Consider the following 23,201-nt stretch of genomic DNA (forward strand, 5'->3'; position numbering starts at 1 on the left):
CTAATTGTTCAAAGCGGAGGCTGATTTATCTGTTTGACAGCGCTCTAAAAACAGGCGGAAAAAAAACTTAAAATGGGCTGGATCTCGAGTTCAGAGGCGTTGCCCATTTAAAATCTTAAAAGGCATGACTGGTTATAGCCAGAGGCAATGGAGCTACGATGCCGCAGATATCAATGCCCCAGACACGGGATGCCCCATTGCATTTGGAAATGGTGCAAACTGATCAAAAAATGTATAAAACATTTGCAGCCATTGAGCATTACGAGGAATTTAGAGTCATAAACTTGATCACTTACGCTCCTTTGGGGCACAGAATAGCAGACATAACGGATGCTGTGAAAACCTTAGCCCGGTAGATGTAGGCCCAATGATATTGGGCAAAAAAGAACAGAGGCTGATTATGTATATATAGACACTTGTTTAAAAAGGCAAATTGTGATACCCTGTAAATGTTTACAAAGACTTCTGCAGAGTAAAACTGACAATTTGTGTTTTGTGCCTTGGAAAATAGTTGTGTTAGTTTCCCCTTTCAAGCAGTGCTTATAATCCCCTGAGCAAGATTCTGCCCGGCCACATCATAAAATCCAAAGGCAGATGGCAGCTAAATTTTGATCACGGCCCCCTAAATCCCCGCCTGGCATCTAGTCTCAGGTTCAATCAAGCCACGAAGCATAACGGATGCTGCCATATGTGCGAAAGCTCTGCGAGTGCACACCGAGTTGGGACTACCAGACAAGTTGGTAGCTGAATCTCTTTAAAGAGCATCTCAATAGACCCATCAAGATACTCTTTAATAACGGTGTGTGGTGGTATTTCCCACCAACGGCTAAAACAGCCAAAACCACTTTATATATGTTTTACACCACGACAACCAGTTCCACAGTTATTGAACCTAAAAAGGTTTTCTGGTTGCCAAACATCTGTCGGCATCGTCACCACATTTCCAAAAACAGACAGTTGCCAATACCACTGTCTCATGTCTAGGAGAGGAAAAAGCCTGCCAAATTCCCTCAGTGTCACGCGTTCACAAGGTCTCAACCCGGTCTAGAACACATTCAAAAGGCAGCACTGGGGTCAGTCGTGTGCGAGCCGCGCACGGATTGTCCAGCACGTCAAAAATGTCTTCCCTAGAGTCACAACTGTCATGATGATTTGCAGAGTGTGCAAAGTTTACATTGTCAACACATCGGAACACCTATGCTACATGACGGCCGGCAGACTGCAAAATAAAACCGAGAACTACATTATATACACAACATGAAGGGCCGCCAAGAAAATATAACACCAACCTAACTATATATATATCCGATGACGGATAGTTGAAAATTTACAGAGGACACCTATGTAGCTACCTTTATAAGCACCTTTGTAACAAGCTAATTCACGGGTTGTACCCTTCCAGCCCATAATGCCAAAGGATATGATTCATACTCTTGTGGCAGTTTGGATTTTTTTTTTTTAAATAAAACATATCACCCAAGGTGCTTAGCTAATTACCATCTTTGGGGTGCATCTACAAATATGCTTCATTGATTCCTTTAACTTTTTGCCCATGAAACTCAGCAAGCTTCCAAAAACATTTAGCTTTCCAGGTTCGAAAGGTTTATTGCCCCAACTTTTTAACACAGCCGCTAACCAAAACTACCTAGGCCCATTCCCACCCCAAGATCAATACGGGGTTCAATATATGATGCCTAGAGAGAAAGACTAGTTTATGGCCTAGTACAAGGCGAATAAACACTGTTTGACAAGCGTTAAGGACCTACTGTAAAGAAGACGTGAACATTTTAAGACAAGCTTGTAATTTCTTTAGGGCGGCATCATTCAAACGACTCGCCATGAAACACCTAAAAAGGGTGGAATACATGTGTCATACATAGACCCTTTTCACGCTGGCTAGTAGTTGTATGCATTTCTACAGACAACTATCTAAAACCCAAAACAATCGCGCTGTTGCCCCATGCAAAAACACTATTCCACGGCTCTTATACATCTCAAAAACAGATTACATCTCTATACAGCACGCCCTAACTGGCGGTGGTGAAAAACGAGGTGGACAGTCTTGGTTGGACGGCTATGTGGTGGTTCAGAAGTGGGCTTACATTGATACTATAAACATCAGGGCATGCGCTCGCATATTGAACACATTGAGGACAACCCCACTCTGCTGCAGTTGGCAAAATTAAAATCTTAATTCTTTGTGTGCTAAGTTTGCGCAAAGAGTTATTTTCCCAACACAGCCATCATCAGACCCTGAAATGCTTCACGCCTAGCTATTTGAAAATTCTTCTGACGTGTGCAGATGCGGGTTCATAGATGATTAAACGGCTGGTGCACTGCCGTGGAATACCAAACAAGTTCAGACACACATTTTTTTGTCAGCCGCCTTGGGGATATCAACCCACTTGCACTATTCTGAGCTAGCTCCTGAAGAATAGATTGTGGAGTCCCTTTCTGCGGGGTACAAAACACACGCCCATCACTAGGAATGGTCAACATGAAAGTAAAAACGTATAATGTCAATGTGAACACGGCCCAGATACACTTTGACAGTTTCAAAGATCTGGTGCAATCCTTTGTGCAGGGAGATGCGAGACACCACAGTCTATCGTAGTTACACGTCCGTATATAGTGCGCTATAAACAGTGGGAAATTAACACCGTCACTGTACAAAAGACGCTCAGGGTGGTTGTTTGATAAAAGAACACAGACAGCAGATGGGTTGACCCACCCCTATGGCTATTAAATATTTTAACAAGTACCTCTACCAACCCCTCTCACTTTTTCATGCCGCTTATTTAATTGTGGCGCATCCCTTCGAGTTAAGTTTCTGAGCTTTTGACTGTTTGCATCTGCAGGTTTATTTTTTCTACAGTAAAACTTTTTTTTTTTGAAACACATGTATTTTTCCCTTAAGTTTATTTTTTAGAAGTTAAATGTTTTTACAATTCACAAAGGAGTGTCAGTTTGGATATTTGCAGCAACATGTCCCCCCACCCCCTCTCGATCACAGTAAATGTTTTTACACATGTATTTTTCCTTTCAGTATTAATACTATCTTTTTTATATAAATAAACTTTTTACAATTCACAAAACTGGTCTGGTTCTTTATTGCATTGTCCTTTTTACTACACATCACTTGTCAATTACATGCCATCAGCTATGTTGTGCTTGAGGACATCAACTTTTAGAGAGACTGGTTAAGCTTGCTATAGAATTCTGTTTTCATAGGTTTACTTTTTTTAATTTTTATTGAGTGGTTATAAACGCTCGACATCTTTATGTCATCAGATATCTCTACCATTTGTATACAGGGCGTGTTTGCCCTCCGTAACTGTTAAAATAAAAATAAACGAGGTTTTATAAAACAGCAGATTTTATTCATATTTAAAACATGTGTTTTTAGAATAACTGTTGCACAACAATCCTCCGATACAATTTTCGATGCATCAATTACTTCTTAGACAGCCTGCCTCACCGTGTCGATAAGCAGATATACATAATAGAGACGTTTGACAGGGTACTTTAGGGATTTCTGTCTAACAACCAGTGGCCATTAACACATTGAAAACTTTGTTGCAGGTTGGCCACATTTACTCGCAATGAGGGCACGACCGACAACCCTAAATCGCTGTGACCTCCTTTGTGATGCTTTTGCCAGTAGTTGTTCATTAGTGGTGATTGCTGTTGACGCATATGCTTGTGATGCATAAAAGATGAATATATTTCCTTCTGTGCATCATCGTTGGAGCTTCCAGATAACAGCAGACTTGGACATATAGTAGCCAGCCGCTCTTTAAGTACATCCATCAATAACCGCTGTACACAGTGTAGGGGAGGAGTGGTCCAAAAGACCCCCCTGGCCTACATCTCCACCCCAGGTGAGGGCCATGGCTCATCGGGCGTCCCCTCCTTACCACCCGGGCCCAGGTGGTGGATGGCTCACCTGCTGAAGACATTGCCCACACGTATTGAATTTAGCTAGGCCTCAGAAACCATTTTGTCTAATAAAGATGGTGTGAGCGTAGCGCACTGCAGCGCGGCACCCACCCTCGGAGAGTTTCAATTATCCCTGTCACCGCAGCACCCTGGCAGATCCGCTGTGAGCACGTTCCCACGAACAGAACGGACATGAGCTAGCATAAGATACTAACACTAACATTTCACCGTCCGCAGTGTATCACTGCTCCCAGAGTGACCCGGTCAGCGAGGCCTGGGTGATGGGAAGATCTGTAGAATGGTCATCCGATGAAAGCAGAAAGGTACCCAAATATGAATGTCAAAAACCACTTTTAATATGTGTATCCTTTCCATACAACCACTTATACTAAAGAAACCTGTAAAATTGTGTAATTATTGTACATGACACCAGCCATGAAGGACCCACACCCCTGCAGGGGTGTGCAAATGATAAAAGAATTCCGGGGGAGTGTTCCTTATATGTATCATTGAAAACCGTACACCCCGCGGTCCCGCGCCATAACTGAACTAATGCTGCTAGAGTACACATGAAAGCGAATGTAACCATACAGGGGGCACATGTGAAGGGTGTGCGAGAATGCACTCGTCACGCATGTATGTCTAAGCCCCTTATATGTCACCACCGTCACATACGGTGGCGGGTCATTTTCTATGTACTTCACCAACCTCAATACTACCTCACTTACTGCAAATGTATATGCATATAGCTAAATACTGTAGTTGTTGAAACATAGTGTACGAATAAGGTGCTCAGACTGAATATAATTGAAACGCCTCCAGCGAAGTGAAATGTATGTTTTTAAGTAATTCAAACAAATATTATAAAGTGTTCTAATGATTGTGATGTTCTCGCCTCCAAAAACCGGCAACACGCGAGGAAGATACCTTTGTAAATATGTGCAAGGCCATTTCCCCTCCCACCCTGCGGAGACTGCCAAACATAAGAGCAGAGGCCCGCGCCGCGCTGCCCCACCTCCCCCAACTAGACTGGAGCCGCTTCAAAGATGTGTAGCCCCCTCTGCAGCACCCAAGGCCACGGGCCGCCACCTGCATTATTTACAGCACAGCAGTAAACCTCTGCCTGAACCCACACTTCCAAAGGCGCCCCCTCGTAAACCCCACAACCCACCAGATTATCTTAGACTTATGGCCCTGTGCAATCAGGACACCCAACACTGTGGCAACACACAGCGGCACATTTATAACCACATCTAACAAGACAGGGAGGCTTGTACCGTCCGTCCCATGCCCTGAAGCTTAGCCCCTCAACCTATGGCTCCGGTCAACAGGACACTGGTAACCATGCCCTGACGAATGACCATCAGACCCCTCACAAGGTGCATTCCTCCTGTGTTGCATTAACCTGTAGAATAACCTATTGGAAGATTTACTAAAGAAGATAATATTGCAATGACCGAATGACTGCGGTGTGCATGGTCTAGGGCAAATAAGTCAGGAAAAGACATTCATCTCTTACACTGGCCGCGATGGCACAACAACACCGCCCGGATGAACTCTGCCAACCTGCCAGGCCCAGCCCAACCCACGAGGCTGACCAGTGACGTTCTCCAGCCACGGCCAACCACATCGCAGCAGCACCTATAGTTAGTCATCGCCACCCAATCCCATTGAACTTGTGCCCCCTATAGTATGTAGGTTCTTATGACGTTTTTTTGTAAATATATACGCCTGTCTTTGCTATTGTCAGACAGAGCGCTCTCGGAGTTTGCAGAGTTCTTTGCATGCCATATTCTGATTGATAAACTCCCCTTTAAGCTCACCCGCACTCTGTCTTGGCCTTATTCCCGACTTGGGAGAGTCCTTCATTGTCTCTCATTGCGGGGAGGATCGTGCTGGCTGGGGGACGCTCGCCTTCAGTGGTGACCCCGAAAGCGTGATCGTTACTATTATTTTTTCCCGATTTAACATTACCGTCCCCTTTTGGCACAAGAATCTCCGGTCGAAAAGGGATACGCACGGTGAGCCGGCTCCGGGAGGCTGGCCGCCAACGGCGACCGGTACACTAAGAAGTGCGCACTCAAAAGAGAGAGGGTACGGGATCCCAGTTGAAAAATCCCCTTTGAGTACTGCACGCCGGAGCCGGGGCTGACTGTTGAGCTGACGGCAACACTGCCTGGACGGACCCAGTTTCGGAGACTATCGGTTCAAGACGGGCACGTGAGTATTGAGTGCGAGCGATTGTAAAGGGAGTGGGGGAAGAAGTGTAGGACAGGGAACGAAGAGGGGGTACGCAGATCTACTAAGGATCATCCTAAAATTTCCTTGCTTTTTCTTTGCATATGGCCATTAGGATTAAGAGGTGAATAAGAGATAAAAGTGACGGGAACCTAGCTCCGAAAGGGGGTGGAAGGCGGCGCCGCATAGTGCTATCTTGACTAGTACTGGGAATATATGAAGAAGTGGAATATAAGATAAAAGTGTCCAGCAAAAGGGGGCACTGAGAATATATTAGTGACCGCTATTACTTCTTTCTTTAGGGGGAAAATAAAAGTGAGATTAGTACCAAACGTAGGGAGAAAGTGAGAGAGAGAGAGAGCGCGAGAGCGCGAGAGAGAGAGAGAGCGCGAGAGAGAGAGAGCGAGAGCGAGAGAGAGCGCGAGAGAGAGAGAGAGCGCGAGAGCGAGAGAGAGAGCGCGAGAGAGAGCGCGAGAGAGAGCGCGAGAGAGAGCGCGAGAGAGAGCGCGAGAGAGAGCGCGAGAGAGCGCGAGAGAGCGCGAGAGAGAGAGAGCGCGAGAGAGCGCGAGAGAGAGCGCGAGAGAGCGCGAGAGAGAGCGCGAGAGAGAGCGCGAGAGAGAGCGCGAGAGAGAGCGCGAGAGAGAGCGCGAGAGAGAGCGCGAGAGAGAGCGCGAGAGAGAGCGCGAGAGAGAGCGCGAGAGAGAGCGCGAGAGAGAGAGCGAGAGCGAGAGCGAGAGAGAGAGACCTACTATAAGAGGGAAGAGCAGACCAATATATATATATATATATATATATATATATATGCGCATCCATATAACCGAATAAGACGGACAGGGACAGCCGGCTAGGGAGGAAAGGGAGGGCAGCTTGAATTGTGAATAGAGTTTTACCGGGAGGTGTGTGCACCTCGTATGTGTCAGACCACAATTTGATGTTGCGAGTGTGTAAAATGGCTATAAATGTATAGAAATCGAATGGTCATGGTAAGTGTGACCGGATAGAACTTTTTGAAGAGAAAAACGACAAGGTGGAGTGAGTGTGTACCTATTTGATTCCCGGGTTAATGTTGTCGTAATAACTGATGGTTTGCTCTTGTATGTGCCCCCCCAAAGAGAATACAATAGAGACTGTGTACAGCCAGTTTTGTATTGCGCAGGCAGGGGGCAGAGCACAAAGGAGCCCATTATTGAATGTGAAGTAAAAGACGAAACCCTTATTGGTAAGAGGTTTACATTGTAATTGTGGACACACACAGAAACAAGTACTAGGAAAATACAAAGATGGGGGCCGAAACACCCTTATCACATATTTTTAAAAACCTACCAGGCTACGCGGAGCGAATTAAGAAATATCACGACCAATGGATAACCGAGTTGAAGGGAGAAGGGTTACCCCAGATATGGCCCGAGGGAGGGTCATTTGATAAAAGCGTTCTGGATATGGTGGCCACATGCATTTGTTTGAAGTACAAGGGGAAGCAGTTGCAAAATAGGAGAGAAGTATTAGATATCTGGAGGTTATTTGAAGAGATACCACCGCCTAAAGCACCAGCATTAAATCCTGACCTCCCGTCCACCACCGACAATCCACTGATGATACAGAAAGATGTTAAAGAATTGTCAAGTGTAGCGCCACCAATAGAGGTAATAAGTTTGTACCCGATATTAAACAAGCCTGTGCCCGCAGAAGGGTACAGTGACCCCACTTACGTGCCTCCCCCGACAACTACTACACCCGGCCGGCCTACGGCACCCCCGCCATATGAAAGTACAAGGGAGCGAGCCCAGGCAAGTACACAAAGGGTGGACATAGAGAAGCTCACACATGATTTACAATCAAGACTCTCAATAGCAAAAGATGAGCTCTCAAGGATAAAAGACATATGTGAACAAATAGCACTTAATACAACTAGATCAGGGCGCACGTCTAGAGCGCCGAGTGAGAATAGAACACTTGAAGACGGGTGGAATAAAGGTGAGATACTGTTCAGAATTGAGGAAGAACCAACACGAATAATCAAAGTAGGGACACGAGAGGGAGGTATTGATAATGAAGAAAGGCCTATAGGGGACAGAGGAACTACTATGTGATATAAGGGACGATTTAGAAGAAAGCGACAGGTTGAGCATGGCAATGGGAGGGGGAAGTGAAGGGGTGGATGGTACATGTTCAATGAGAACACTGGATGAGTGGACGGGGCGATTAAGGAACAGGGTGGGGAAAATGGCATCACTGGGGACCTCAGCAGCCAAAACGGGTCCAGATGCGACAAAAGGAAGGCTACAGTTCCCATTGATACATAGGGGAGGAGGGAGGCCGAATTATATCCCATGGGCCCAGATGGATAAAGCCAATTTATTAAAGCTATTGCCCCCGTTATCCAAGTAAGTGGATATACGCCTTTGAGAAACACACTGCCGGGGTACCCCTAGCGATAGGAGATGTGAAGAGCTTGCATCAGCAGTGGGGGATCAGGCTGATAGAGTATGGGTCAAGGCTGGTTTCCCAGGAGTAACAGACTGCGACCGCCATGACGGGGCCTCCTTTAACACAGTGCGTGCAAGGGTGTGGGATGCCTTGCGAGAAACGTTTCCAGATACGCCAGACTTACAGTCAGTAATGCAGTGCACAATGAATGATGGGGAGGAGGCTATGGATTACATTTTCCGGGTCCAAGAGATGTGGAGAGCAGAAACGGGCACGCCCTGGTATCAATCGACATCTTTATTTTACTTCATTATAAAAAGAGGGCTCCCCAAAGAAGTGCAAAAAGGCGCTCGACAAGATAGCTGGTATTGAAGCGAAGGGATGGCCTGAAATTCAGAGTATAATAGTACACCATTGTAAGAGAAGGAAAGGGAGAAGGAGGTGGCGCAGAAGAGATTGGCAGACGAAGCAAAACTAGTGCAGACAAAGTTGGTGAAGGTCGCAGCGGCTATAGCTGCACTCCCCCACAGCAGGGAGGGAGATGAGGAGGAGGGGCCAATAGCAATACAAGGAAGGGTGGCAACTAATTGGGTTGGAGCAGGACAGCGGCAGTGGAATGAGCAGGAGCAAGGCGGAGGTCCGCAGTGGCAAGAGTGGACCCCTCGAGGGGGACGAGGTGGGTACAGGGGCCGAAGAGGAGGTGGACCGGGATATGGAGGAATGGGAGGAAATGGATGGCAGGGCCCTAGAGGTGCACAAGGGAGTTGCTGGAACTGTGGAAAATGGAGGCATTACTCTAGGGAGTGCAGAGCCAGACCCAGCAACGGGTTCCAAGAGGTAGAACAGTATGGCCACCCCCACCCGGGGAGCCCATATGGCCTTCCAATGGGACAACAACAACTGAGAAACCCAGGCCAGGGTAATAATGAGCAGCAACAGGGGCACCAGTATAGAACACAGAACCAACCACAAAATAATGACAATATGCAGAACACGCCAGGCAACCCTTTCGCAACAACAGCAAACGGGGCCCCCGCACCAGCACCCTACAACGGCATGTCAGTGGTTTCAGGAAATGTCTTTAATCAGGGGGGGGGCGATGAGACACCACGCATAGGACAGCCCACAGCGTGTCCAGTTCTATCTACAACCTACAATGCAGCAGAGGAACCATTGGTAGGGGCGCAGATAGGAGACAAGCAGTTCATATTCATGGTTGATTCGGGAGCAGAGAAATCATGTATCCGGGAGGGCCGGTTACCGTTATCTAACAGGAAGTTAGAGACGCAGTGGTTCTCTGGGGCTGTAATTGAAGTTCCTTACACAGAAGCATTGGATGTAACAGTGGGGGGTAAAACTGTAAAGACACCCTTACTGTATTATGAACACTCACCAATAAATTTATTAGGGAGGGATCTCCCGAGTAAACTTAACATGACCATATCATTTACCGAGAGAGGAATAGTGTGTTCTACACCCGGGATATGCCCCTTGCGTGCAATGTTGGTAGTGCAAGCCTACACAACCACACAAGAAGTACGAGGGTTGCCGGAAAATGAGGAAATGTTTATTGAAGGGCTAAAGACATTGGCCCTCATAATTCCAGAGCTAAGAAGAATGGACTGGAGGATTCCAGCGGAGTTCCTCTTCCGCCCCATAGTGTGCCCCGACACAGCACCAGGATCAGTGGTATCATTAGACTTGCAAGCTGTACAGGTATCAGCGAAAAGGATTGCTGTGATTGGAGTGGATAGGGAAGGATGTGAGTGGCGTACAGTGCTGTGTACAAATGCCAACATCGCCCTACGAGAGTTAACAGATGAGGATCTCTTTTCAGACACAGAAGGGGATGGTGAGATAGTAATGGAAATAGCGATGCCCTGTGACATTTTGATTCAAGCCAGGGAAACCCCCGTCCAATTGATGGCAGTGGTAGGAGCACCGCCGTCATTTTTTGATGACGACATGAGGCTCGTACCAAATAATTTGTGGACGACAGGCCCCCATGATGTAGGGCTGTTGCATGGAGTACAACCTGTGGTAATAAAGCTAAAGCAAGGAGCAATTTTACCCCAAGTGAAACAGTATCCATTGTCCCGTGAGGCTGAAGACGGGATAAAAGAGACCATAAATGCACTACTAGCACAAGGGATAATAGTGCCTTCAACCTCCCCATGTAACACATGTATTTATCCAATCAAAAAAAAAAAGCAAAAGGAGGGTCTTGGAGGATGATACAGGACTTACGCCCCCTAAATGATGTAATTCAGAAAGAGTTCCCTTTGGTCCCGAACCCTGCATCAATATTATGCAGCATCCCGAAACTGGCATCACATTTCACAGTAGTAGACTTGAAAAACGCATTTTTCTCAATACCCCTGGCTGAAGAGAGTAGATACCCGACAGCATTCACACTGGGGGGAAAAAGATATGAACACTGCAGACTACCACAGGGATACTGTGAGAGCCCAAGCATATTCAACCGCATATTGCATGAAGACTTGGGAAACCTATCAGTTGTGAGTACAATCATTCAGTACGTAGACGATTTGCTAGTGTGTGCACAAGACGAAGAAACATGTAGAAAGGATTCAACAACGCTCCTGACTCTATTGGCCAATAAGGGGTACAAGGTAGACAAGGAGAAACTACAGTACTGCCTGACAGAGGTCTTATACTTAGGACAGCTGATATCAAAAGATGGAAAAAGAATAATCCCCGACAGGGTAGAAGCAATAAGATCAGTAGCAGAACCCACAACAGTGAAAGAGATGCAGAAATTCTTGGGAATGTGCAACTATTGCCGAGCATGGATATTAGATTATGCAGCATAAACGAGACCCCTACTACAAGCACTCAAAGAAGCACAACAGGAAAATAAAAAGATCGAATGGTCAGAAGAAATGAGCACGTCATTCAAATCATTAAAAAGGTTAATTTCAAGCGCTCCAGTGCTAGCCAACCCTGATTATGGACGTGAATTTTACCTATTTTCACACTGCAAGGGAACACTCATGACAGCTGTTCTGACACAAAAGACATCCCTAGGACACAAGCCTTTGGCTTACTATAGTGGTACTTTGGATGCCGTAATGCAAGGCCATTTCGCGTGCGAGCAATCACTCGCTGCAGCCACGTTCGCGATTGAGAAAAGTGCCACAATAGTAATGGGTTGCCCTGTAACATTGTTTGTGGAACATTCATTATTTGCAATACTTGAGAGGTCAAAAAGCACACTGACAACACCGCGGGCAACAGCTTATGAAATCATATTGTCCAGCACCAACATCCATGTGGTGAGATGCAAAACAGTAAACCCTGCGACATTCATTACAGAAGCAAGCACACTGGAGGACATGCAGGACCACGATTGCGCAACCTACACAGGAGAAAAAGGGGAGGACACAGTGGTGTGTGAGAACGCTCTGAGCGAGGGGGAATTGTACTTCGTGGATGGGTCTGCATCCATTGCAGTGGACACGGGAGAAAAGCATGTTGGTATGGCGGTGGTGAGGTTAGAAGACGGCGAGTATGAAACATTAGTACAGTACCGCCTCCCCTCACATTACTCTGCACAAGCAGCAGAACTTATTGCGCTCATAGAAGCACTACATGCAGCAAAGGGTTGCGCAGTGACAATATACACAGACTCAGCTTACATGACGACAGTACATGGAGGTCTAGCGAGATGGGGGCGGAGGGGATTCCGACGGGCAGACGGAACACCAGTACAGCATGCAGAATTGTTGAAAGAGTTGAGGCCCTACAAAACCCTACTGCAGTAGCAATAGCTAAGTGCCAAGCACACACATCCAACACAGACGTTGTGTCTTTGGGGAACGCGGCAGCGGACGCTGCCGCCAAGGAAGCTTCCTATTTTCAGAAATATGAAGCAGGTGAGTACATGCTGCAGCACAAGACAAACGAAGAGCCCCCAGAAGGGTACAACATGATGCCCATATCACAAATACTAGAATTACAGGAAGGAGCTAGTGCAGACGAAAAATTGATGTGGACAAAACGAGGGTGCAGCAAGTCGGGAACAGACTTACTGTGGCGGCAAAATAACTCAGGGAAAGTGGTAATGCCAATCAAGTTACTAGAAATTGCGTTCCAACTACACTTCCCTGCACATAATACCAAACAGCACATTGCAGCAGAAATACAGGAAGAATGGTTTGTGCCCTGTCTCCAGGAGCACGTATCTCGATTAGCGATGGAATGCACAACATGTCAGATCTACAATTCAGGAATGACATTACGCACGCTCCGGGGAACAATTCCTAAACCCATTGGCCCATTCCGAGAACTGCATATCGATTACGCGGACATGGGGGAAAGGTGTAATGGCGCACAGTACATGATCATGGTTGTGTACCCATTCTCAAGGTGGGTGGAAGCAGGACCATGTGCACGACCTGATGCCAAAAGCGCTGCAAAGTTCCTAGTGAGGGAAGTGTTCCCGCGCTGGGGAATTTGTGACGTGATTCGCTCAGACAACGGCACTCACTTTGTGAATGAACTTTTCAAGGAAGTCACTACATTATTGGGAATAAAACATAAATTGTGTTCGATTTATCATCCTCAAAGTAATGGCGTAGTGGAAAAGATGAACGGACTGTTAAAGGGCAGATTATCAAAACTATGTTTTTCATTGAAAAAGAATTGGATCTACTGTCTGCCCCTTGCGCTATTTGAACTGAGAAATCAGCCAAGTAAAGATCACCATTTGTCCCCGCACGAAATCGTGACTGGGAGACGAATGCACACAGCACACTCTCCACTGCGCGAACACTCAGATGCACACAGGAGCGCCGCGATATTGGGGGAAGAATTCACAGACTATTTGAAAAAATTAACAAGGGCAGCGCGCGCAATATCAAAGCAGCTCTCCCCACCCTTCACTAGAGAGGAGGGAAACATAACAGGGTCTGTCACAGAGCCTGAGCAACAGCTACAGCTGATGCCGGGCGAATTAATTTATGTCAGAAGTTTTGTGCGTCGATGGAATGCACCACGGTTCCACGGCCCATACGAGGTAGTGTTCTGCACGCCCACAGCTGTAAAAGTAAAGGGCTTGAGGTACTGGGTACACTTGACAGATGTACGAAAAGCATATAGTAATGTGCAAGAGGAGGTAGATGAGGAGGCACAGACAACAGTAACCGACTCAACTGAACAGAATGTCTGAATATTAACTTGTGTTTGTGCGTCAGCAATGAACGTGAATGGGAAAGTGACTGATGAAGTATTCCTGCATTCTCTTTTTATATATTACTGGAAAAAAAAAAGGTTTTTTTTGGACTTATATGTAATTAATGAAGTGATCAAATTATGACATGTTTACACCCTTGTCTGTGAATACCCTTCCCTACAACCCTACCCGCTTCCATTAACCGTCAATATAACAAAATGTTTACATGCATGCACTTAATGCACTTTTATATCTCAAACAGGAACTACCATGGCATCTAACAGGCAGCCTGCAACGGATAGAATTAGTAGAATGAGAGAATTATTAAATGAGAGATGCAGATATTCGTATGAGTGCGGATTATCTGTGTGCATTACGATGTTTTTTATGCTAATGTTTGGTCTGGTGACATATTGGTTTGTAGCGTTCATCTCTATCGAGATGAACGAGGGGGGAGGGATTAACAGCACTGGGATTAACAGCACCACTGGGACCAATGTAACTGCAAGTGTCAATATGAGGGAAGGTGATTTTCTGGTATGGGATGGAACTAAACTTGTATGGGGTTATCACACCACACCATCCAATGCTGTCATATCAGAAAAGAAAGAGCCACAGGGTGGAATGCAAAACAACACAGTGTCTCCACCAGTGATGTATAGGTATAATGCTCGCAGTTTAAATGACCGAAACCCGTCTGCCATATCGTGGTTGTATGATACCCCCACCAGTCAACCTGCCCCCATCTTAAAAAACAACCTGCAAGATAGACTCAGGGACGAAAAGGAAAAGATGCTAGCAGCACACGAAATCTTATACGATGAATGGGCCAAGGGGGGCGGGAATGAGAAAGGGGGGTCTATTTTTTCCCTCGCCCAGGAGGCTGGGAAGTACATAAGGAACAAGAACAACAGACGGAAAAGGGAAACCGGGAGGAGGAAGTATGATGAGTACTATGGGTTAGGATTAGATAAAATGGAAGACCCACGACACCCCCACCAGACAAATAAGTGGTATGCAGATATGAGTGCCACCGCAAAACAAACAACAAATGAGAGCTGTTATGTCTGCTCCCTCATTCCTCATGCTTCAGGTACACCCAAAGTATTGCTACCCAAAGAGTTGCCAATTATAGATGCCCAATGTCTCCTTCATCTCACGTTATGCAGGATTAAGAACACCTTCCAGGCACATGAAGTTACTTTTAAAATGCTGCAGGACGAGAAAACTTGCTATCCAAAGACGGCAGGGGTGGTGTGTCTGGAGGAACCATTTTTTGTAATACAAGGGACACTTTTTTTCAGACAACAAGTGGAAGGATGAAGAAGTAATGTGTAAAGCTGAAGCACTGAGAGGTGTGGCACCAGAGAAACTGCAGTGGATAGAAGAAACATGCACACCAGTATGGAAGGAACACATTTCAAAACTAACCTGGGTCCCCGCCATTGAAAAACCCTTCAAACTACAGAGCGAAGTAGACTATGAACTATGTTTCAAAGGAGAGGGGAAAACAGCCATGGGAACAAACAAGAACTGTAACAAGACCCTCACCATCCCAGATCTGAGAAAAAGGACAGCGGCCCTAATGGACACGTACTGGGTATGCGGCAATCAGGCATACCTGCACCTTCCCCCGTCATGGAGTGGCAGCTGCTCAATGGCCACTCTGCACTCAGCCCTAATGGTAATACCAGAAAGCCACATCGACGGAAGCAAAAGGACACAGGAACGCAGACAACAGAGTGCAGCCCAGCCGACTGCGGAGTCACAAATGTATGTCCTGTCTTCCGGAAACAAGGGAGAGGTGCTGATCCGTAACAGAAGAGCATCAAATTACATATCAAAGGCATCATCAGAACTGTTGGCTCAGATCCCAGACAGATATCGATTATTCAGCTCAGCAGAAACATTCTTCGCCTCACTCATCTCAAGTGTCCAAGCAAGGGCAAACGCAAAATGGCTCCAGATAACACGTTGGGAACCGATTCAGCTGGCCAATGACACTGAAGAAGGGTTCAACGTAATAAGAGTGGAACTAAGGGCTTTACGGCTGATGACAATGCAAAACAGGTATGTCTTGGACCTGTTGACGGCGATGGATGGAGGTGTTTGCCGAAAAATTGGAAGTGCCTGTTGCACTTTCGTACCTTCCGAAGATGCAGAAAACGGCTCCCTGTCCCATGTGATCGAAGCAGTCCACAACCTAGGAGAAAAAATGAAAATGGAAGGTGGAGCAGAAGACAGTACGTGGTTCGATAACATTTTCTCCTCGGTCCCCTCATGGCTTGGAACAACTGTGAAATTTTTGATGCCAGCTGTGGTGTTCCTCCTTTTTATTTTTTGCCTGTGCCAGGTGGGTCTTCGATGTTGTGCTAACGCAGTACCTAATGGTGCAATGATGATGGTGACAATGGGCAACACCCGTGGAACAATGCATAACACGCAGGAAGTGCAGGTACAAACAGGAACAGATAACACCAAGAAATCAGCTGGTGCCTATCTATCACGACAAGGATATCGTAGATAAAGCATGGCACACCACCATTAGAGAGCCCCGTGTACTAGAATGGTACCAAGAGGTGTGGGTAGATCTGGCGGATGTATATACCTGACTTGTACCCCAGATGAATATGCCAGAAGAGGGGAAAGCTTACGGGGGGGTGTGTAGAGCATGGATGCCCATAAAAGGCACACCTGCATGGGATGAGGCAGTGATGGACGAAGCAGAATGCAGAAGGCTGGAGGAGTTAAAGTATTCGTTACTTTAACGAAAGGGGGGAAATGCAGGGGAGGAGTGGTCCAAAAGACCCCCCTGGCCTACATCTCCACCCCAGGTGAGGGCCATGGCTCATCGGGCATCCCCTCCTTACCACCCGGGCCCAGGTGGTGGATGGCTCACCTGCTGAAGACATTGCCCACACGTACACACGTATTGAATTTAGCTAGGCCTCAGAAACCATTTTGTCTAATAAAGATGGTGTGAGCGTAGCGCACTGCAACGCGGCCCCCACCCTCAGAGAGTTTCAATTATCCCTGTCACCGCAGCACCCTGGCAGATCCGCTGTGAGCACGTTCCCACGAACAGAACGGACATGAGCTAGCATAAGATACTAACACTAACAATTCACCGTCCGCAGTGTATCACTGCTCCCAGAGTGACCCGGTCAGCGAGGCCTGGGTGATGGGAAGATCTGTAGAATGGTCATCCGATGAAAGCAGAAAGGTACCCAAATATGAATGTCAAAAACCACTTTTAATACGCGTATCCTTTCCATACAACCACTTATACTAAAGAAACCTGTAAAATTGTGTAATTATTGTACATGACACCAGCCATGAAGGACCCACACCCCTGCAGGGGTGTGCAAATGATAAAAGAATTCCGGGGGAGTGTTCCTTATATGTATCATTGAAAACCGTACACCCCGCGGTCCCGCGCCATAACTGAACTAATGCTGCTAGAGTACACATGAAAGCGAATGTAACCATACAGGGGCACATGTGAAGGGTGTGCGAGAATGCACTTGTCACGCTTGTATGTCTAAGCCCCTTATATGTCACCACCGTCACATACGGTGGCGGGTCATTTTCTATGTACTCCACCAACCTCAATACTACCTCACTTACTGCAAATGTATATGCATATAGCTAAATACTGTAGTTGTTGAAACATAGTGTACGAATAAGGTGCTCAGACTTAATATAATTGAAACGCCTCCAGCGAAGTGAAATGTATGTTTTTAAGTAATTCAAACAAATATTATAAAGTGTTCTAATGATTGTGATGTTCTCGCCTCCAAAAACCGGCAACACGCGAGGAAGATACCTTTGTAAATATGTGCAAGGCCATTTCCCCTCCCACCCTGCGGAGACTGCCAAACATAAGAGCAGAGGCCCGCGCTGCGCTGCCCCACCTCCCCCAACTAGACTGGAGCCGCTTCGAAGATGTGTAGCCCCCTCTGCAGCACCCAAGGCCACGGGCCGCCACCTGCATTATTTACAGCACAGCAGTAAACCTCTGCCTGAACCCACACTTCCAAAGGCGCCCCCTCGTAAACCCCACAACCCACCAGATTATCTTAGACTTATGGCCCTGTGCAATCAGGACACCCAACACTGTGGCAACACACAGCGGCACATTTATAACCACATCTAACAAGACAGGGAGGCTTGTACCGTCCGTCCCATGCCCTGAAGCTTAGCCCCTCAACCCATGGCTCCGGTCAACAGGACACTGGTAACCATGCCCTGACGAATGACCATCAGACCCCTCACAAGGTGCATTCCTCCTGTGTTGCATTAACCTGTAGAATAACCTATTGGAAGATTTACTAAAGAAGATAATATTGCAATGACTGAATGACTGCGGTGTGCATGGCCTAGGGCAAATAAGTCAGGAAAAGACATTCATCTCCGACATTGGCCGCGATGGCACAACAACACCGCCCGGATGAACTCTGCCAACCTGCCAGGCCCAGCCCAACCCACGAGGCTGACCAGTGACGTTCTCCAGCCACGGCCAACCACATCGCAGCAGCACCTATAGTTAGTCATCGCCACCCAATCCCATTGAACTTGTGCCCCCTATAGTATGTAGGTTCTTATGACGTTTTTTGTAAATATATACGCCTGTCTTTGCTATTGTCAGACAGAGCGCTCTCGGAGTTTGCAGAGTTCTTTGCATGCCATATTCTGATTGATAAACTCCCCTTTAAGCTCACCCGCACTCTGTCTTGGCCTTATTCCCGACTTGGGAGAATCCTTCATTGTCTCTCATTGCGGGGAGGATCGTGCTGGCTGGGGGACGCTCGCCTTCAACAGCCAACGGCTGGTTTCACATTAAATTGATCACTTCTCAGCAGATCATTTTTTTTATCTCCTGCAAATACATATGAAGACAACAGTATCATTGATGGTCTCTGCTACATCTTGGTTCTCAATGCCATCCACTTCATAGGTTGAAGGCTGAAAACATATGCACAGTTTTACCTACGGCTGCTTCTCACGCCCTAAAAAAAGAAATAAAACATGATCACTTTAAAACATACCAGGTAGCATGCCGTCCGATATCCTGGGCGCGTGGCCCCGTTTTTTCTGATGGGGCAGTACAGCATTAGCAGTCTCTGGCGGCGTCACCACGGCAGCCTGTAAAACCATAGATTCATATCCAGCGTCTTCGGCACCCGCATCGAACGTTGTACCATAAAGCGCTCCATCGCCATTCCAGGTCACCATCCCCAGATTAGCGATTGTTATGGGCACATGCTCAACAGACTCCCTCACAGGCATAACAGTAAGCAGCGGTGGCTGGCTGTCAACAGAAAGTGTATCCATGGTTTTCAGAGCTTCCCGTTCTCACGCTCTCTCTGCAAGTCCTGCTCAATCTCCAGATCATCATTATCCATAAAACAATAAGTATCCTCTGATCCCCCAGGAATTCCTGGCGGTGTTCTCCCCGCGTCGTAGCTATAGCGGACCATAGTAGCCATTTTCTGAACAGCTCTTGGTTAACCCAGAAAGAGCTGTTTTCCACCCGTCGCAAAAACTGAAGTCCACTCCTGTGTCACCCTAGCCCTTTCAATCAAATTTAAAAATTAAAGTTTATATAAAATTATTCAAAGGGTTATTAAAATAATTGATTTGTTTTTTTTTAAATAAAAAACAGATATAATTTTGATATCAAAGGTTTGTAATTGAGTAAAAAAATTGCAGCATTTGTGTATTAAAAAAATGTTTCATGTTGATAAAACTTTTATTTTGATAAATAGATTTTTTTTTTCCATTTTGAAATCCAATATCAAAAATGTTGGATATCAACCTATGGCATTCCCCAGGGACCTAACCTATCCCCCTGGTTCTTCAATGTCTATATGGCTGCCCTGGCACGTGCGATTTGCCACTTTCTCCTCCAACTTCCAATGTTATGCGGATGACATACAACTATCTTTCAGGCTCGTCTCAGCCGCCTCCTCCTCGCTCATACCCTACTGTCCACTATTCAGTCATGGTGTGCTGTAAACGACCTCTGCCTCAACAGCCAGACTGAGATCGTTCTAATTGGGACCCCTGCTCCCACTTTCACTCTGGCTGGCCTCCTTTATCCCTGCACCTGGACCCACGGGTGAGGCAAGAAACCTTGGGGTCATCTTTGACTCCACCCTCTCCTTATCTCACATTTCTAAAAAGTCAGCTGCACCTCCTCAGAGGTACTCTACCTTTTCTCAACCCCCCCAGCCCTCAAAATTGCCTCATTGTCTCCAAAGCCCTGGTTCTCTCTATGCTGGACTATTGCGTCCTCCCATGAAAGGAAATGCATTTCCAGCTATGGAAATAAGACATCTGTACCTATTTCTGCATTACAGTATTGCGAAAAAGCAGTTTTTGGATGGCTTATAACTTTTGCGCCACTCAACGAAACTGCATGTAATTTTGAAATTTTCTTCTAGAACTAATCCTGAATGGTTGTGCAACATTTTTGGGGATTCTGTCAAGAGGAGGCAAAATTAGAGGGGGGTCCCAAAATATTGTAAAGGGATATATATGTGGTGTCATTTGACGAATCTGTACAACATTTGGGAACGTTTTGGATCCAGATATAAATGGTTTTCAGAAGTTTGGTGGGCTTTTCTCAAGAGGGGGCCAAATTAGAGGGGGGTCTCAACATTTTTTTGATGGCTTTAACTTTGTTGCTATTTGACGAATGTGGACAAAAGTTTCGAGACAGATTATAGACCCAACCTTCAATGTTTGTGTAAAGACTGAATGGATTTTGTCAAGTGGGGACTACTGCATGTACATACATGTTGACACTTAAAAATATAAAACATGGGCAGATTTCGAGCAAGCTCGTGAGGAGCATTGGCAAGGACATTAAAGCATGGTTTTGCAAATGTGCCAGTGTTTTATTTTTTGACAAGTGTAACTATGTAAGTAAAAAAAAAAAAAAAAAAAAAAATGTGTGATACCTTTGGTGACTGAGGTATAGCCGGCGGACGTGGGCAGTAGCCAGATTGTCTGGGTAATGGCATAAGGTTATGACAGACAATCTGGCTACTGGCCATGACCGCTTTGTGTTAAAGTGGATATGTCTACCTGGGACCGGCTATGTGGTAAAGTTATTCGAAGGTAGGATAGGTTTGAAAGGCGAAAAAAAAGGGCTTGTGGTAATATGTTCATAGGGTTTTGCAGGCTGCCAAAGCAATGGTTTCTGGTTTATAGGTGGCACAAGCAACGCTTGCAAAAAAATAGGCAGCGGGCGCCGATGGTCTAATTTTCCAAGAATTGCAGAATAAACACGTCTTTGCAAAAGCCATGTAGTGCCATGCTACACACAAGGAAGCACAGTGGAAATGCTGAACAGCTATGGCCCAATACGATTGCAGATAAAAGGCCACGGTAACCACATTGAGTGACTTTATGCAAGCGTTCATACTTACAAACGCACACCCCTTGGAATCCATATACATATTGGAAATAATTAGTACCTACCAACTTGTCGAGAATACACAAGTGCATTTAGACCAAACGTGTGCATTTACAAGCACGTTTTCGCTGCACTATTCCAAACAACTTGCGTTAAAAATAAGAATAGGCTTTAGGTCCGTACCTGTGCCTCGGGGGGCGCAGGCTTGGAATGCCCCTCCTGCTCGGTCCCGGGGGCGTGTACTCCACTCTGTTGGGAATCTTCAGGCTCTGTGGGGTGGGCAGAGCCCGCCGGGGGGGCAGCCGTGACTGGCTCTGAAGACGCGCACGCCACCTGGAGTGAGGAAGTGCAGGGGGGCTGGGGCGGCGTGTAGCCGGAATGGGAGGAATAGTCTATTGCAGGCTGGGCAGCTGCCTGTGGGGGCTCCGCACTGGCAGGGGCAGCCCCCCCAGGCGGTGGTGCTGCTGCTGCTGCCCAGGCGTCAGGCTGCGGGGGTGGAGCCTGGGGGTGCGGGTAGGGGGGCGGCGCTGCAGCGCAGGCCTCGGCAGCTGCAGGCGGATACACTGGCGGGTATGCAGGAGGGGGGTAGTCAGGCGGGGGGTAGGCGGCCTGGGAGTAGTGGGGGTAGTAGCCGCCCATGTAGGCGGCCTGAGGCTGCTCATAGGAGGGGGGGTACCCGCCGTAAGCCGCACACATGTATTGCGGGGGCACCTGATAAGGCGCTGCTGCTGCAGGAGGGGGCGGGGGGTGCGCGCCGCTGGGGGGCAGAGGGGGCGGCGGCGCAGCGGGAGGCGGCAGGGGGGGCGGAGGGCCCCCAGGCGCCCCCGCTGCAGGCGCGGCCTGCTGCTGCTGCTGCTGCTCCTCGCGGAGGCCGTCGCCTGTGCCGGCAGCGGGCGCTACTGCCTCGGCCACCCCAGGGTACACGGGGGCCGCGGTGTCGGCTGGACACGCGGACATTGCCGGGTAGGTGGGAGCGACCGAGGGATACGGCGAGGCCCCTGTGGGGGGCGCCGCGTATATGCCCCAGGCCGGGTACATGGTAAGTGTAGCGGCGGGGGGGGGGGGGGGGGGGGGGGGGGGGGGGGCTGGAAGGTTCCAGGCACTAGTCGCACGCGGTAACCACTTGAATGCGCGCCACACTGTCTGCCGGAAGTCCGCGTGCGTGACGTCGCGGTTTCCGTGACGTCACGGCGCCACGCAGGGCCTACCTGGAACCAGACAGTATTACAGCACTCGCACACGGTTCTCACTTGAATGCGTGCCACACCGCCGCCGGAAGACAGCGTGCGTGACGCGCGGTTCCCGTGACGTCAAGGCGCCACGCAGGGCCTACCTGGTTGGGACGCATAGTACAGCACTCTTCTACCTGTATTCTGTGTCAAGACCCCCGAGGCTCTGATTATGCTCAATTCCTCTAAACTAACAATGAACTACAAATCCCAAGAATAAAAGGGGAAATTGTAGTTTGCTTTTCTTAGGGTTGACTCGACGTGTTTTTCTAGTCCAATCATGGACAACCTTTCCATATAAACCCTGACAACTTCCTTGATACCTCCTCTTTCTTTGCTGCTGGAGCAGCAGAGCTAAGTTTACATTTTTTTTTTTTTTTTACAACTTATTGTGTGATGGTGACAGAACGTTTAGGATTATGTTTATATATTTAACGTGATGCTTGTGACCAGGACAAAACTTGTGGCGGAGCATATCTGCATTAGTAATACGGAAAGCGACAGGGCGTTCAAGATCCTGTGTTCCAAAGCCTCGATAGGAGGCACTGCCACACAGAACTTTGTACCGGGTGCGACAGGAGTGCAGGGGTTCCAGCACCATTGAGAACTTCCGTGGGCAGAGAGTTAGGTAGTTCACACACGCGAACATATAAATTATATATATATATATATTCACTAAAAAAAACTTTGTTAGACGGACGTTATGGTTAAGTTGCACTACTAAAAAGCTGTAAAATTCACTAAAAAAACT

The 23,201-nt window shown here is 47.3% G+C and overlaps 1 protein-coding gene across 2 annotated transcripts in view; it reads right to left on the bottom strand.

Annotated features, from left to right (window-relative positions):
• Positions 1-22,511, bottom strand: part of LOC138504634 (uncharacterized) — a 640,493-nt gene extending 617,982 nt beyond the window's left edge. Inside the window, exon 1 of one of the 2 annotated variants that reach the window (XR_011279879.1) lies at positions 21,405-22,511. Coding sequence is in view for 1 of the 2 variants with exons in the window: in XM_069625235.1 (XP_069481336.1) it covers positions 21,405-22,259 (855 nt within the window). In the remaining variant the exon portion in view is untranslated. The remainder of the gene's footprint in view (positions 1-21,404) is intronic. The other variant, XM_069625235.1, reaches the window with a different exon arrangement.
• Between the last annotated feature and the right edge of the window lie 690 nt (positions 22,512-23,201).

Source organism: Ambystoma mexicanum, chromosome 11 (assembly GCF_040938575.1).
Source record: "Ambystoma mexicanum isolate Mex_15411 chromosome 11, UKY_AmexF1_1, whole genome shotgun sequence".
Lineage (NCBI taxonomy): Eukaryota > Metazoa > Chordata > Amphibia > Caudata > Ambystomatidae > Ambystoma > Ambystoma mexicanum.